Source organism: Pelobates fuscus, chromosome 1 (assembly GCF_036172605.1).
Source record: "Pelobates fuscus isolate aPelFus1 chromosome 1, aPelFus1.pri, whole genome shotgun sequence".
In the NCBI taxonomy this organism is placed as follows: domain Eukaryota; kingdom Metazoa; phylum Chordata; class Amphibia; order Anura; family Pelobatidae; genus Pelobates; species Pelobates fuscus.
The window spans coordinates 340,636,146-340,654,221 of record NC_086317.1 but is presented as its reverse complement, the minus strand read 5'-3'; the positions used below and the strand labels follow the sequence as shown (position 1 = coordinate 340,654,221).

General features: G+C 42.4%; 1 protein-coding gene across 1 annotated transcript in view; it reads right to left on the bottom strand.

Moving 5' to 3' along the window:
* Positions 1-18,076, bottom strand: part of ABCC4 (ATP binding cassette subfamily C member 4 (PEL blood group)) — a 263,208-nt gene that overhangs the window by 214,894 nt on the left and 30,238 nt on the right. The window contains exon 2 of the mRNA XM_063425748.1: positions 3,940-4,050. Within this exon, the coding sequence (XP_063281818.1) occupies positions 3,940-4,050 (111 nt within the window). The remainder of the gene's footprint in view (positions 1-3,939; positions 4,051-18,076) is intronic.

Genomic DNA, 18,076 nt, shown 5'->3' with positions numbered 1-18,076 from the left:
AAGTACATTTTTATCTCTGACAGTTTCCTGCTCAGCAGAATATAACAGTGAGATATTCATCAGCTATAGGAAATTAATCTAGAAACTGAGGCTTTGCCACTGCCAAGTTACCAGAAAGGAAACACTGTTATGACACAGAAATCTATTCATTTATTACGGAGTGCCGGCAGCTGCCATATTTCCTTCTCAGAATGTGTGGAGACACCAGAGGTCACAATTTTCTGAGCCGTAGCGGTCACATATAAATAAGTAGTATGATGTCTACAGGGTGATCAACAAAGTATCAGAAAGCTGATGTTGGTAATCAGCCTCTAGAGAAAATATCTGCAATGAAATCTTATTGAGGTTAGGAGGTTTTAGGTTTTTTTCAGAGAAGATCGCTGCTTTGCATGGGAGTCTCCAAAACAAAGTAAAATATATGTGTTAATCATGAATCCAATGTTTCCGATTAAAAGAGTAAATGCAAAACCTTTGCTGCTGCATTTGTTGCATATTTTCCAGGCTCTTGTGGGTCAAAGGCCCTGATTAAAAGTTCAACCTGATTCCCATAATTATAGCATGCATTTCACAATTCATTTTCCAATTCTATTCATCTTCCATTCACCACCCAGAATGGTGGTGTGTATGTATTTTACAGATGAGGTATGCTTTGAATCATGAGCAATGCCAAGCCTTCTCCATATTTCTTTGTTCTCATAATTCTGGTACAGGTTGATCTTGCAAAGAGGGTGTGTGGGCCCGACTAGGAACATCTCGTGCAGTATATGCCTTTTACTAGCCCATTCTGGTTGATGATAGCAACCTTAAGCCAAAAAAACAATGATTTATCATACCTATGCCTGTTGGAGAAGAAATTGAGTGACAGAGGCCTACTTGGACAGGTAGTAGGATGAACGTCCGCCACCCTGCTTACTTACCCAACAGTGTTGCACCAGCTCTTCGACACCAAGTGGTGCTTACACAGCTCCCCCCCCCCCCCTCTTTGGACCACTGGGGGTTATCCCAGTCCCCACCAGCCAGCATCTTGTACCTGTGCTGCATCCTGAAAGCTGCACCTTCCTCAGCAGTGTCCAAGGCACAAGTTGCAAGATGGCGTCGGTACTCCCAGCCTCGGAACACAGGCCATTGCAGACTGGAACAGACCAGAATGGCTCTACAGACCGTGGAGGTGGTTGGAGAAGCTATTCAAAATAGGAGCACAACCCCGGTGCATCATCCACGCAAGCGGAGGCCCGAACATCACAGGCGGCAAAGAAACATCAGGCCTTCAGCTTTTTCCCAGTAGGGAAGGACTCTGACGCCAAGTGCCCTAGAGTCAGTGGCTCAGCGATACTGGCCTTTGTTCAGGCCTGGAGCTGGGGGGCTTGTTCCTGGCTAACTGCTCATATCAGCATCCACCCTGCACCACTGCCTCGATTTCCCACTCTTGGAATCGGATGAATAAGTTTTGTTGGTGACCTATCTGCTCCCAAGCTGACTTTCCCCCCCCCCCCCCCTCTATACCTGGACACATTTCTGCCTCAACCAGCTGTTCCAGGTATTCAAAGCTCTGCTGATTCCCATTGTTGTTGTATTGTATTTTCATCATTTTCTTGTGCCCTTCTGTGTTTCTGCAATGAGGTGAGCTGTTGGGATGTGTGGGCTCAGGTGGTTATTATATCACTGTATTTCTATTATTTGCTTCTAATGTGTTATTTATTTATTATTTATTTATTTGTGTTCTAGACAGTAATTATATTTTGGGCTATTGCCTTATCTGCATTTTCTCGTCATGGCCTTAAAAGCCCTGAGCCAACACTGCACTACAACACGCTTTTAGACGTAAATGCCTAGTCCACAGGTTCTTGCATATTAACAGTTACGTACGTGGCATGTACTAGCCAAGAATGTTTAACAGTTAAAAGGAAAAAAAAAAAAGCTTCATTTTTCTAAAGTGTATATTAACGTGTGTAACAACTGTACCCTTGCTTTGTCAATTAATGATATAACTCCTAAATGCCTCAAATAAAATAAAAAATCTGTGCAAAGAATGCTGTTGCAGAACGCACTGGCTTTTATGATTGGCTATATGATTTTTTGGCAAAGTCTTATCTGGCCTTTCTATTCTTGAGGCTTATGAATGGTTTGCACCTTGTAGTGAACCCTCTGTATTTGCGCTCATTAATTCTTCTCTTTATGGTAGACATGGATAATGATATGCCTACCTCCTGGAGAGTGTTCTCCACTTGGTTGAATGTTCTGAAGGGGTTTGAAATTGTGCTTAAAGGAACACTCCAAGCACCAGTGCGCTATAGTGGCTTTGGAGACAAGCATGTCTAAATGCCAACCAATAGGTAAGTAGTCAAATCATTTCAGAATAGTTTGACTTCTTACTTGGGGAGCCGCTCCTTGCCTCCACTACAATCTTCAGAAGTGGAAATTCTTGATTAGGAGCTTCCATTAGCTCTTCTGTACAAAACAGCACCAACTACTTGGCACACAGTGTCAGCTGATGGGTTGCAGTTTAGGAGCTAAGCCCATAATAATGATAAAAAAAAAAAAAATAGATAAGAAGGCAAATTGTTCTATAACAGTTTGACTACTTACATTGAGTAGGTGCCAGCGCACTAATGGCACCATAACTACTACAGTGTACTGTAGTGGTAATGGTTCTTGGAGTGCTCGTTTAAAGGATATATTGCAACATTTACTACACACACATTACATCACCTTTAGAGAGATAAATGACATTGTGGGAGACTGAGTGGCTGGCAGTACCAAGTGAGTCTCTGCATTGGAGAAAATGTAAGTAAAAGCATATAATATATGCTTTTATCATATTAACTTTTCTTCAATGTAGAGACTCCCTTGGTGCTGCCAGCCGCTCAGTCTCCCACAATGTCATTTATCTCTTTGTATTGTAATATTAACTACCTCTAGGATAAGATTACTTTCCATCTCACCTTTTTTTGGCACATCCAACAAAACTGGGGGAGCTAAACACGTCAGAAACTGACATCTATTTCTCATTTTTCGTAAAAAGCTAAAAAATAAATAAGTTAAAAAAACCAAAACTATATATATATATATATATATATATATATATATATATATATATATGTTAAAAACCAAACTATATTATATATAGTTTGTTTTTTCAACTTATTTATTTTTTAGCTTTTTACGAAAAATGAGAAATAGCTCTAAAACGACTATGCAATTAGGACACTACAGTGTTAGAAATACAGAATTGTATTCCTAACCTGTTGTTTTCCTTTAAAATTGAGATAATGTACATTTGACAGTGAGACTAGAGAGATTACTCTATCAGTTTCTGACGTGTTTAGCTCCCCCACTTTTGTTGGATGTGCAAAAAAAAGGTGAGATGGAATGGAAAGTAACCTTATCCTAGAGGTAGTTACTTAGAGGAAGTGAATTGGGAAACAGCTGACATTCCTACCATGAAATAAATTGTGCAGCTCTAATGTATCAAGATGTTTGAGGAGCCAATCGATAACATTCCATTAAAGGAATGCACCAAGCACCATACCTACTAAAGTTGGACAGCTGTGCTGTGGGACCACACCCCTCCCCTTTGTAAGTAGGCAAACTGTTTTTGAATGGTTTGAGTTCTAACCTGAGGTCTGTGGAGCATTCTCCCTGCCTCCACCACTAAACCTGGAAATCTGGAGGTTTCTAAGCAATAACTTTCATTAGCCCCATTAGCTGCAGGGCTTAGCTGCAGCTGATTACCTGAGATTGACACCTAATCGCCCTGCACAGACGGATTTAGCTTAGGAGAGCCAATGGAAGCTTCTAACTCTCCTGTGATGGTAGTGGATGATGGGAGCAGTGCCCAGCAGCCCCAGGTCAAGACATTTTAAATATGATTTGGCTACCTAAACTTAGGCCAGTTGTAGTGATTATGGTGCTTTGAGTGTTCCTTGAAACTATTCTTACCATTGAAGTTCTTCTCCAAGTCTCTCTGAAGCATCTTCAGGCATCACTTTATACATGTCATCTTCTTCAAGCTTTCGTTTGTGACCAATAAGAAATAAGGAATTAAGCCAACTGTATAAAACAAAAAACAAAAAAATTACTATAACTATAAATAGATGAAAAGGGTTACCCGTTTAACCTGAGAGTAAATATACCGACAGAAGCATCATGTGATCTATTCCAAAAATCCAAAATCACACGCTTTTAAAAACTATTTTCAGATGGACTTTTATCAGTTCACTAAGATTTAATAGTAATTAAGTCATTACAATTCTTCCAAAAGAGAGTTAACATAAGATATTAAATGTAATAAATATAGAAAAAACACTTTCCTAACAATTAAACACCCCGAAAATTTACAAAGAATTTAAACATGAGCAGAGCAAATGTCACAAACAGCTCCCTTGAGTTGATGATCTATTATTACACGTAATGTGGCCAAACGTACTCATTATTGCTCATTAACCTATTAAACTAAAGGATCCATAAGCTATGCAACAATAAAATAACACGGCAAAAGTGATAACAAAAAAAACACACATACACTATACCCAACATATACAAAGGAAACATATATGTTTAGAGAAACATAAATATGCGAATTTGAACCACAGCTGATTAACCCCTCCAGGACAGAGTCAATAGTACACATTCTGATCAAAACAAAATGTAAACAAAAACTGGAATTTGCGCTATATGTCTGTTCACCCGTAATTCACCTCTTTCATATTAAGTGCACCCACACTTATTATATATCATTTTATTCAGGAGAAACTGGACTTTAATTTCTCATGAACTATTCATAAGTGAAACATAATTTATTATGAATAACATTTTTTTAAAAAAACTGTGAGAAATTAAGATTTAAAAAAAAATTGTAGACATTTTAGCTGTAAATGTCATAATACTGTTAGCTTTAAATGCAAAAAAAACAAAAAAAACATATTTGGATTCAGCAAAGTCTCGCGAGTACAAAAGTACCCCCCATTAACAGTTTTTAGGGTGTTTTGGAACGTTACAGGGTCAAATATAGCACATTCCATTTTTCAGTTTTTTCAAATAAAAATTTGCCAGATTAGTAATGTTACCTTTGAGACCGTGTGGTAGCCCAGGAATGAAATTACCCCAATGATGGCATACCATTTGCAAAAGTAGACAACTGAAGGTATTGCAAGTGGGGTATGTACAGTCTTTTTTAGTAGCCACTTGGTCACAAACAATAGCCAAAGTTAGCATTCATATTTGTTTTTGTGTGAAAAAAGTAAAAAAAAACTATTATTTTTGTTTGTGACTAAGTGGCTACTTAAAATGACTGCAATACCTTGGGTTGTCTACTTTTGCAAATACAGATACCTTCGCTGGACTACAATTTGCCACAAATGTTCCCATATGAAAGCAGCATCTCTTTCTAAAAACACAGAACAACAAGGCATGGAAATACCAGACATATTGACAGGGCAATACGCCAATAGAAAAAATATACACAAAGTTTGTGTGTCATCAATGAAACAGTGATCCATAAACCTAGTGTCAGAGGATAAAAGTTAATATAAAGGGAACCAATAGTGTGTTGGTCCTATTATATCCTTCCATCTACTGGTGCTTTAAGTGGTTAAAGGAGCACCCTAAGCAACATAAGGCACACCTGTGCAATAATCATGATGTCTAATCAGCATCTTGATATGCCACACCTGTGAGGTGGATGGATTACCTCGGCAAAGGAGAAGTGCTCACTAACACAGATTTAGTCTTAGATCTTTGAGTTCAGTTTATGAAAAATGGGGGCAAAAGCAAAAGTGTTGTGTTTATAATTTTGTTCAGTGTATTAACAGGGTTATTCACTAAAGCGAGAATGCAAAGGGAATCAAATTTAAGACCAGAGTAGCTGAACTAAAAGCATGGCTGACGTTCAGCGATTTTGACCTAAAATTTGAAAGTCAGTTTGAATTCACCTTTGATTCTCACTTGGGGCAGGCAACCTTTGGCACTCCAGGTGTGGACTACATCTCCCCTGAAGCTTTGCCAGCATTATGGCTGTATTATAGGAGATGTAGTCCACAATAGATTGCCAACCTCTATGCTTTGTGAATAACTCTCAAAGGTGTTGCACTTTTAGTTGGCTATTTATTTGTGAGTGATGCGTTAGTTATTTTATTCAGTGTCATACAGTTACATTGTTCTTTTTGTTTCATTTTTATTTTGAACTATTTCCCCTATTGTATATACATTTTCCCATTGAGACATAGGGAGAGTCCAAGGTTTTCTTTTATTAAGGAGACAGACGGACCTTAAATTTTTTAGTCTTATGCTACTAGCCAGGCCTTAAAAGTTAATTGCCACTTCATGCTAAAGTATTCCCTTCACAGGTGAATTTCTACTCACCCTGGTTAAATTCTGTGTGTGTGTATTGGTTCCATAGTGCTATATATAAATTCACAGAATAAATCTTTTTAAGCACACAGATATTTTTCTGACAAAGTGATTGTAACACTGTTGTGTTTTTTTGTTTTTTTGCTATAACCGTAGGAAAGTGGGTTATTTTAATAAGTATTTCAATAGTTAATATAAAGTACTTCCTTGTTTAATCTGATTGCAAAGGAAAACAATCTCATCATGAGAAATTCCTTTGTAAAGCTAGTGACTAACGGAAGAAAAATTAACCCTCACTGAAAATATCTATAGTGAAACAGGCTGATTTACTAGAGCAAGACATGTTTCTTTTTTTATTTTGACTTTGAAGCAAATTTAAAACAAATTTGCTACGAATAACTGGTGTAACTTTGCTGTAACACCTATAACTAAAAGGTAAGAAAGCACTAGAGCATAAGCACTAAATAGCATTCAAATTAAATTCCTAGGGAGGCCCAATGTAATGTCTCACTAGGTAAGCTGCGCCACCAATATTACATTTATAACGTTTATATCGGTGTAAACCCTTTCAGATTATCGTTGGATGGTGAGCACCACTTAGTGATAAGTGGTGCCAGATAAGAAGTCATACCGTTCAAAAAAAAGTTCTTTTTTCAATCTTCTTTCTTGGACCACAAAAAATGCCAAATTAAAAACTAAAATCAATATGAGGTGGTCAAAGGTAACACCAGTAATTGAGAAGTCCCTACTTCCGCATTAGTCATGTCATTTCAACCCATGTTTGAAAGGAATTAATTGGCTGAGTGTCAATTGATGCTTCTGCCAATTAATTCCATCCAAATAGAGATGAATTCCAAACACTGAATGCAGAAGGTATTTAAGGTATATATCTGATGCCCAGATCGAAGGTGCCCAGAAAACAGTTTCAAACTGTTTGACTACTTATCATAGCGATAGGGATCTCCCAAAGCATCTACAATGTCCTGTAGTGGTTATTGTGCGTAGCATGACACTTCAAATATTTTGCAATGGACTTTGTTAGTTCCTGGCACATTGCTTGTTTGTCCTCCACTCTGTGTTCTGATCTTACTATTAGATGCAAACTGTAGAGCTTATAACAGATATTGACAGGGAGCCAAACTGGATGTAGTTAGATCCAGGATAAAGCAGCTTGTGGATTTTTATATTTAATTTTAATTATTAACATAATATGGAGCTCAAGTAAATAAAAATGAAAAAATACTGTTAGGTGACTTTTTTTACATTTATTTAGTTTTTTTGATTTTTAGCAAATAAAACATATGACAATGCATATATAACATAAGTAAATAGGTGTTAGTTCAATACAGGCATAGGTCATCTTTTCAAGTACCATCACACGCAGGCGACATCTCAAACATGTTACATTGTGCTTTCGACCTAAACACTTTTGTCCTACCTTCATCAAGTAAAAAAACAATTTAGTTGGTTTAGTATAGGGTAATACAATGGGTTATATCATTTAGCTCCCTCTTCTTTAATACTGTAAAGAGGTTTTCCCCTGTGTTGTGTAAATGTGCTGAAGGCACTAGGGACATAATTCTGGATGTCGCTTCCCAATGTGGGGGACGATCATGATACCTTTACTTCTAGATTTATATTAATCCCTTAGCAGCTTTAGGATAGGTTGGTAGATCTAGTGTTTTTATCATTAAAAGGTCCTAGGTGTATGCATTAAAAATGAACTTAACCAATAAAGGAAACTTAAGAATAGGGGTAATAAAGAGAACCATACGTGGGGGAAAGGAGCTGTCTCACCAGGTGATGGCAACGAGATTCAATGAGAGTAATAAATACTCTCCTGGACGTTTCATGTGTTTGGTCATGGAAAATCTAAGATTGTTGTATAATTTTGTCAGGTTTTTTGAGGTTCTAGTCTGTTTCCAGACAGTAGTGGAATTGCCCGACTCCAGCTTGTACGAGCCTGAACTCATTTTCTTACTCCCCCAGTTGTAGAAAAGCTACCTGTGGTTTCCAAATTTTTTTTGCTTTTAGTGGTTTCATCTAGTGAAGTACAGCGTATGACTTCTAGGGTTCGGAAGTATTCTATTTGTTGGTACCATTGTCTAACGGTTGGGCTTTGGGTAATTTTCCAGTATTTGGTTATTGCTGATTTTGCAGCTGTTCGCATAAAATAGCAAAGGGAGTATTTGAGTTTAGTATGCATTGTATTCAGAGTAAGGAGAAGTATTTTTCCCAGATCTTGGGGAATATATATGCCAGTGACTTCCCTAGTTATACGACCCCCCTCGCCCCAGTAGGCAGTCACTAAGGTACATGACCACCAAATATGCTGGAGGTTTCCTTTTTCCTGCTTACACCTCCAGCACATCAGTGACGACGTGGGGCTGAAGGAAGGTATATCAACTGGTGTTATATACCACTTAGAAATCACTTTATAGTTAGTCTCCTGGAGGGCGATATTTGGATGTGCATAGAATATGGTTTCAAAAATATGCATCCATTCCTCATCTTCGAGTGGGGCATCCAGGTGGTTATTCCAGTATTTAATAAAATATGGAAGTTTGGAGTCTGTAGATCATAGTAGCAATTTGTAGCATTTAGAGACCAGTTTGGTTACTGGTTTGCTTTGAGCACAAATTAATAAAAAAAATTGAGTTGTACTCCTTCCAATATACGTGGATGGGTGGAGTGAGGTCAAAATGTTGGGCCCATTGAAAGGGGAATTTGTCTCATAAGAAGTCCACATCTGTTTGATTAAGTATTTCGCTTTTATCAATGTTAATTTTTTTTTTTTTTTTAATTCTTTATTTTTGTAGTGCTTAAAGTAACAGACATGCTTATATCGCCATGACAGCAAATACAAGTCGATGGTATAACAAAGAGTAAACAGTTTCATGGCGAACATTGACAGCACAATTTTTAAAAGGATTCAGGCTAGATATAAAAGTCTACAACATTAGTTTCAATCAGGCTGATAGTTACGAAAAGGTAGGATAGACATTTTAGTTAACGACAGGAGCTTATAAGGTTTTACAGCTTTAAACAGACTTGCATAGTAGAGGCAGTCTAAGTTATGTTAATAAAACACGTTAATAAAACATGTCACAGATTAGGTGTATAAGCGAACAAGATATATATAGGCATATAAGAAGGTTTCTGTCTAATCTGCGTGTTGGTTAGTAAGCATACATATGTAATTGGTGTCAAGCTGGAGCGTGTCTTATATGTGCTATACTTGTATGCTGCGTGAGGTATCTGCTTGGTGAAAGGGAGTAGTATGGTCGATATTACTGTGATGTTACCTGTAGCATTAGCGTTGTTACCCGAACCAGTATTAATAGCAGTAGGAGGTTGTAGAGAGAGAGGGGTAAACAATAGAGAGATTATCGCTTTTCTGAATCCCCTAAATTAACATGGACCGTGTGCTGGGTCAGTGATACCTTTAGGTCTGGGTGTGCAGAGGAAAGAAGCGGCCGTGGAGGATACAGAATCGCCTGGTAAGCCTCCTGGGGTCCTGGCTGTAAGTTGCGCTGAGCGGTGCTGTGGCCGTGTGGCGGTGTCTGTCGGTGCAGGCTTGACGGTCTGCCAACCCCTTAGTCTGCCTGGGTGGGTTTTGCCCCTTTTGGATTTCCGTTGGGTCATCGCTTTGCGGCGAGGCTGGCTGTGGTGTTGTGCAGTGGGAGTCCCCTTAGCTTGGTGGGGTTTGAGTTTAGTTGCGGCGCCGCTCCGTTTGGGCAGTGGTGGGCTGGACCCTTTCTCGTGCGTGTCCATTTTAAGAGTGGGGTTAGTCCCCTTTGTCGCTGTGCCCATACGCTTCAGTCCCTGCAGCGTCCCGCCAGGTGAGGATTCCGCTTTCTGGGGCCACAGTAGAGCCTGCAGCTTCTCCCAGGTCGCCCTGAAAATGCGGTCGTACCTTAGCTCCGTTTCCCTCTTGATCGTGTTCTCGGCAGTGGAGCATGTGCCGACCGCCATTTTGTAGGCTCCGTCTGCGTTCCCTGGACTCCGTGTTCCCGACGCTCGGGCCTTGTGTGGCCGGTTGGGCATGTGGGGTAGGACCGGGATATCCCCCGCCGGTCCAGAGGGGTGGGAAACGAGGGCCCTGAGTTGGTTGTCCCTTAGTTTTCGGCGGCAGGAGAGCGGCCGCTGCTCCCGCCAAGCTAGTAGGCCTCACCGGTGCGAGTGGAGTGGGTCGAGTCAATCGTTGCTTGTAATAAATCATTTTGTTTGTCCCGATTTCCCCCATCGCTTGGTGGTCCCGGTCTGGCTTCTAGGTGCCGTTTTAGAAGGGTTCTCTCGCTTTTTCTATGGTTTGATGCAGGAGCTGTTAATGGCTGCTGCTGCTCAGCTCTGCGGTTCAGCCCCGCCCCATCAATGTTAATTTTAAAGTTGGAGAGTATACTATAGGTTTCCAGTTCCCTAAGAAGGTGTGGCAGCGATACTGAGGGATTAGTTATCGTACATAAAAAGTTATCCGCAGATGCGGATATTTAGAACTTTTCGATACCCACATTCATTCCCTGGATATCACAGTTGTTTCTAATAGGTTACAATAGTGGTAGTGGTATAGTAATACTAAAACAAACAGGATGGGGGACATTCCTGTCTTGTTCCGTTTGTAATTGGAAGGGGTCTATAGAATTGGCCATTGATGCTGTCAGGGATGAATATATGGCCTTTATCCAGGCCATCAATCGGGGTCCAAATCCCAGGTATTTCAATAGAGGTATGGCAAAAAGAAAGGTCCAGTCCACTCTGTCAAAGGCCTTTTCTGCGTCAATAGCCAGTAGTAAGGAAGGTGTATGTGTGGTCTGTACCCAATAGGCCAGATCAATGATTTTGGTGGTATTGTCCTTTGCTTCCCTAGTGGGGAAGGAAGCCGGCCTGATCAGGGTGGACTAGCACTGTAAATAATGATCTCAAGAGGATTGCTAGCATTTTAGTAAAGATTTCAACGTCCACATTGATTAGTGATATCGGGTGGTAATTTCTAACATATCTCAGGGTTTTTGCCTGGTTTGGGAATTAGGGTAATGGTGGTCTCTAAGCTAGTTTGGGTTTTGGGGTTTTGAGAGGGATATTGAATTTAATGCTTCCAAGAGGTGGGGGCCCAGTTCCTTCTCAAAGACTTTATAGTAAAAAGTTGAACGCCATCCGGTCCTGTGCTTTTGTTGGTTGTGGTAGTTGGAATAGCTTTCATCATTTTTCTTATTGTAAAGGGTTCATCTAATGATCTGGAAATAGATCTGAGTAAGTTTGGAGTCGAATTTATCTTTTAAGTATGCCTCTAGTATAGATTTGTCTGGGGTTAGTTCATGTTACATAGTGAGTAATAAAAATCTCTAAAAGTATCTCTTTGGTAGTGTGTACTGTGTTGTTAGTTAGTTAGTTTTCATTTTAGGAATATGTTTGTTGTCTCTGTTTGAGGGCATTGGCTAGTAATTTGCCACATTTATTTCCCTGAGTATAGAAAAGGTTTTTGGTCCACCACAGAGCTTTTTTGGCCTTGTCATTCAGAATAATTTTAAATTTGGTTTGGAGATTAATGAATTGTAATCTGACTTGGCCATAGTGACTTTAGGAGCAATTTCCAGTTTCCAGATTTCATCTAACAGATGATTTATCCGTTCCATCTTTTCTTTTTTAAGTAGGGATCCCCATTTAATGAGCTCCCCCCCCAATCACTGATTTATGTGCTTCCCACTGAATCACTGGAGTGGTGCCTGGGATTTTGTTTTCCTGGAAGTAGTGTTGTATAGTTGCGGTCAATGCTGCCCTGGTCTTTTGGTTACTTAAGATATTAGGGTTCAGTTTCCAGTTATATTTTACGTTCAGGGTATTGGGTATATGTAGCTTCATACTGATTGGTGCATGATCGGACCAGGTGATGGAGCCTATACTTGCATCGTGCTGTTGGGCGACTTTAAAGCTTCAAATTAAGTTTTAAGTTTTTTGTTTTGCCTTTTTTGAAAAAAATAAAATACTTGTTTTGCCCTGATGCACTCTAGCAAATCTTGTGAGCGAAAAACCAAACGCATATATTGCCAATAAAAGAATTATACATTTAGAAGTGATGGGGTTGATTCTTGTATAAGGAGTAACACTGACATTCAATTTTGTTTTATTACATTCTATTAAAATCTAACGTACATTAGTGCACTAAATGATATGACCTCTGGCAGATAATATTTCATATCTAAAAGTAACACTGAAATTAAACAGCAGGTATTATAAAACCACCTTAATCTTTCAGAGGTACACAGGTTATAAAACCATAAAATGTGACTAGAGTACTATAAGGGCACCAAGTACAATCTCCAGGGAAACAAGAAATAAATGCTCTCTTCAATATAAATAATCCTGTCTGCATTATGCATGCACTTGTTTCATAGATTACGATTGGTGTACTATGTACACGCACAGCATAACTTATAATGTGACTTATAACCATAAGTCACATATCAAAACACGGTGTGCATATGTGTACTGCTGGCAAGTTAGGTAATTAAAAGATTTGCAAACATCCTTTTCAAGAAAGACATTGACAATGCAGCAATATCAGTTCCAAACTATTAAAGGGGCATTCCAATCACTATAACCACTACATCAGCTCAAGGTCGGTTCAAGGATTTTTGGGTACACAGGCGAAGAAGACCTGTGTGCCTCTTAACCTGCCTTTTGTTTCTAACACACACGGGGGGGTTGTGTATCACTTACAACCCCCCCTGTGTGTGTGTGTCTTACTTTCCCTCCCCCCCCCCCCCCCCAGCCCCATTTGTGGGTCTCCTTCTCTCGATACGGCCATACCCGTCTAAAAGTGCCTGATCTCGTCAGATCTCAGAAGCCATCCAGACTCGGGCCTGGTTAGTACTTGTATGGGAGACCAACTAGGAACCTCAAGTCCCGTAATTAATCCCTTTGTGTTAATTATGATGAGATCTCTTTTGAATTCTCTGCTCATATTGTTGTCCAGACTAACTTAATTAGTGTTTGTTCCACTAGATGCATTTTGTACTAACATCCTACAATTGTTTTAATGTGAGAATAAGATTATTTTCATGATATTTCTGTATATGTAGGTTTTATTTATAATACAAGCCCCCTTTCCATATACCTACTCCCCGATGGTCTGAGGGTTATTCATGTATTAAGAGTGGGTGATTTCACTTATACATATACAATGAATTCTTCCTCGACATTGTTTGAGTTATTTCTTTTAAGTCTATGGAATTTTTACTTAATATTGTAAACTTTATTTTTGTCTTATTCTATTTTTTTCAAACATTATCTAGTGAGGGGAGAGGGTATATCTTCGATCTGATGGTACTGGTTTATTTTAGAATATTACAACTGATCTATATAATCTCTTAAAATAAAAAATACATGCAATATTAAGATATATACCGATATATGAGTAATGTTAGCTCCATCCCCACATCTTTACTTTTTGGTCCTCTTAAAGGACACCCTTTTGATAATGTGGAGTTGTATATTGATATATGTGTAATACCAGCCCCCCACCCACATTTTTATCTTTTGGTCCGTTTGCAGGACCTTGTATTGATAATGTGGAGTGGTCTCCCTTTAAGTCACGCAACCCATATCTTACATGAGTTACATTTACTTTTTAGTTGAAGGGGCTCCCTCCCTCCCCTCCCTGTCCCATAGTGTTCCTCTCCCCTCCCTCCCCTCCCTGTCCCATAGTGTTCCTCTCCCCTCCCTCCCCTCCCTGTCCCATAGTGTTCCTCTCCCCTCCCTGTCCCATAGTGTTCCTCTCCCCTCCCTGTCCCATAGTGTTCCTCTCCCCTCCCTGTCCCATAGTGTTCCTCTCCCCTCCCTGTCCCATAGTGTTCCTCTCCCCTCCCTGTCCCATAGTGTTCCTCTCCCCTCCCTGTCCCATAGTGTTCCTCTCCCCTCCCTGTCCCATAGTGTTCCTCTCCCCTCCCTGTCCCATAGTGTTCCTCTCCCCTCCCTGTCCCATAGTGTTCCTCTCCCCTCCCTGTCCCATAGTGTTCCTCTCCCCTCCCTGTCCCATAGTGTTCCTCTCCCCTCCCTGTCCCATAGTGTTCCTCTCCCCTCCCTGTCCCATAGTGTTCCTCTCCCCTCCCTCCCCTCCCTGTCCCATAGTGTTCCTCTCCCCTCCCTCCCCTCCCTGTCCCATAGTGTTCCTCTCCCCTCCCTCCCCTCCCTGTCCCATAGTGTTCCTCTCCCCTCCCTCCCCTCCCTGTCCCATAGTGTTCCTCTCCCCTCCCTCCCCTCCCTGTCCCATAGTGTTCCTCTCCCCTCCCTCCCCTCCCTGTCCCATAGTGTTCCTCTCCCCTCCCTCCCCTCCCTGTCCCATAGTGTTCCTCTCCCCTCCCTCCCCTCCCTGTCCCATAGTGTTCCTCTCCCCTCCCTCCCCTCCCTGTCCCATAGTGTTCCTCTCCCCTCCCTCCCCTCCCTGTCCCATAGTGTTCCTCTCCCCTCCCTCCCCTCCCTGTCCCATAGTGTTCCTCTCCCCTCCCTCCCCTCCCTGTCCCATAGTGTTCCTCTCCCCTCCCTCCCCTCCCTGTCCCATAGTGTTCCTCTCCCCTCCCTCCCCTCCCTGTCCCATAGTGTTCCTCTCCCCTCCCTCCCCTCCCTGTCCCATAGTGTTCCTCTCCCCTCCCTCCCCTCCCTGTCCCATAGTGTTCCTCTCCCCTCCCTCCCCTCCCTGTCCCATAGTGTTCCTCTCCCCTCCCTCCCCTCCCTGTCCCATAGTGTTCCTCTCCCCTCCCTCCCCTCCCTGTCCCATAGTGTTCCTCTCCCCTCCCTCCCCTCCCTGTCCCATAGTGTTCCTCTCCCCTCCCTCCCCTCCCTGTCCCATAGTGTTCCTCTCCCCTCCCTCCCCTCCCTGTCCCATAGTGTTCCTCTCCCCTCCCTCCCCTCCCTGTCCCATAGTGTTCCTCTCCCCTCCCTCCCCTCCCTGTCCCATAGTGTTCCTCTCCCCTCCCTCCCCTCCCTGTCCCATAGTGTTCCTCTCCCCTCCCTCCCCTCCCTGTCCCATAGTGTTCCTCTCCCCTCCCTCCCCTCCCTGTCCCATAGTGTTCCTCTCCCCTCCCTCCCCTCCCTGTCCCATAGTGTTCCTCTCCCCTCCCTCCCCTCCCTGTCCCATAGTGTTCCTCTCCCCTCCCTCCCCTCCCTGTCCCATAGTGTTCCTCTCCCCTCCCTCCCCTCCCTGTCCCATAGTGTTCCTCTCCCCTCCCTCCCCTCCCTGTCCCATAGTGTTCCTCTCCCCTCCCTCCCCTCCCCTGTCCCATAGTGTTCCTCTCCCCTCCCTCCCCTCCCCTGTCCCATAGTGTTCCTCTCCCCTCCCTCCCCTGTCCCATAGTGTTCCTCTCCCCTCCCTCCCCTGTCCCATAGTGTTCCTCTCCCCTCCCTCCCCTGTCCCATAGTGTTCCTCTCCCCTCCCTCTCCTGTCCCATAGTGTTCCTCTCCCCTCCCTCTCCTGTCCCATAGTGTTCCTCTCCCCTCCCTCCCCTGTCCCATAGTGTTCCTCTCCCCTCCCTCCCCTGTCCCATAGTGTTCCTCTCCCCTCCCTCCCCTGTCTTTGTGCTCTCCCCTCTCTCCCCTTAGTGTTCTATTTTCCCTTCCCTCACCTGCCTTAGTGCCCCCCCCCCATTCCCCTTACAGTTAATCAACCCCCCACTTAGTGTTTCTCTTCCCTCCTTTCCCTCTCTTTTAGTGGTCTCTACCCCAGTGTTCCTTTTTCCCTTCCCTCCCCTGTATCTTAGTGCCCCCCCCTTAATGTTCTTCTTTCTCCCCCCACCCCCAGTGTTCCTCTGCCCTTCCTCTCTTTTAGTGGTCAACCCCCCTCCGTCCCTCAGTGTTCATTCTTCCACCCCATCCCCATCATTTAGTGTCACCCTCTACCCTCATGGTCTGCTCCATTCTGCTCCATTCCCTCCCCCCCCTTAGTGGTTCTCTATCCTCCTCATGTGTGCCTCCTACCTTTCTTGTAGCGTGGCCGGCCGGAGCAGACCGTGGTACAGGAGCTTCAGTTTTGCTCTTAGTGAGCACGTCCTGCCAGTCCTGTCACTCTGCTCGACCCCGCTACACTGAGACAGGCAGAAGGAAAAGCTGTGTGCTCACCTCCTGCCATTCACTCTAATCTAGCGCCCCCTGGGCCAGTGCGCCCTAAGGCGGCCGCTTGTGCCACCTTATAGACGCGCCAGCCCTATGTCAGCTAATCACCCTCAGCAACTGAGTCAAGTTCTTCACTGCAGGGCTCAGCATAGGAGAGCTTTAGGCGCTCTGGCATTAGGAGTGGAGGCTGGAAGCATCACTCAGCGGATGCCAGGTAAGAAGGTGCACCATTTCAAAAAACGTTTAAGTACTTACAGAGGGAGGCGCCAGGACACTCCTGGCACAATAAACATTAAAGCAAGATCTAGTGGTTGTGATGCTTGAAGTGTCCTTATAATGTTCCTGAAATGGATTCTGCTCACTACCTTCCACTGCACCCCAAGCAAATTGTAAAAATAACATTAAACTACATTTTAATTTCAGGTTGTATTAGTACAAAATGTGGAAATGTCTAAGCGACTAGGTATAATTTTGCCATCTCTGCAGTATTTCTATGTGATATCTGCAAGTTTGGTGATGCATCCATTAGTATTTCAGTATGTTTTATTGGCTGAAAAAAATATTCTAAAGTGCGAGTTAATTTAACAACAAGAGCTCTATATCTAGGGAATGTAATTCCTCAGGAAATATTTTCTCGCCACTAAGAAGCATGTTTGCTCGAAGTGGTTAGGCCATGGGCACATACTAACAAAAAGTACACAATTGTACATTTGTAGTTCAATATGAATTACATTTAGTTAATCAGCGAGGACTATTACATCCCTACATCTCTTCCCTTTACGGACCTCTGACAAGCAGCATGTATTTAGGCATAGCTTGCTGGCATCCCACAACCCAAAATAATTCAGTATATAAGCCTAAATGACCATATAACACTGGCAATGGGTAGTGAAAGGACAAGTCCCAAGCAAAGGCTACAATGTGATGTTTACTCAAGGGAACCAGTCAGGAGAGGTTAATTTTAACTGATAACACCTTCTTAAAGTAACTCTATAGTGTTAGAAATACAAGCATGTATTTATAATGCTAGCAGTGTTTTAGACTACCGTATATACTAGAGTATAAGCCGACCCGAATATAAGCCGAGGCCCCTAATTTTACCCCAAAAAACTGGGAAAACTTATTGACTCGAGTATAAGACTAGGGTGGGAAATGCAGCAGCTACTGGTAAATTTCTAAATAAAATTAGATCCTAAAAAAAATATATTAATTGAATATTTATTTACAGTGTGTGTATAATGAATGCAGTGTGTATAATGAATGCAGTGTGTGTATGAGTGCAGTGTGTGTGTATGAGTGCAGTGTGTGTGTATGAGTGCAGTGTGTGTGTATGAATGCAGTGTGTGTATGAATGCAGCGTGTGTATGAGTGCAGCGTGTGTATGAGTGCAGCGTGTGTATGAGTGCAGCGTGTGTATGAGTGCAGCGTGTGTATGAGTGCAGCGTGTGTGTGTATGAGTGCAGCGTGTGTGTGTATGAGTGCAGCGTGTGTGTGTATGAGTGCAGCGTGTGTGTGTATGAGTGCAGCGTGTGTGTGTATGAGTGCAGCGTGTGTGTGTATGAGTGCAGCGTGTGTGTGTATGAGTGCAGCGTGTGTGTGTATGAGTGCAGCGTGTGTGTGTATG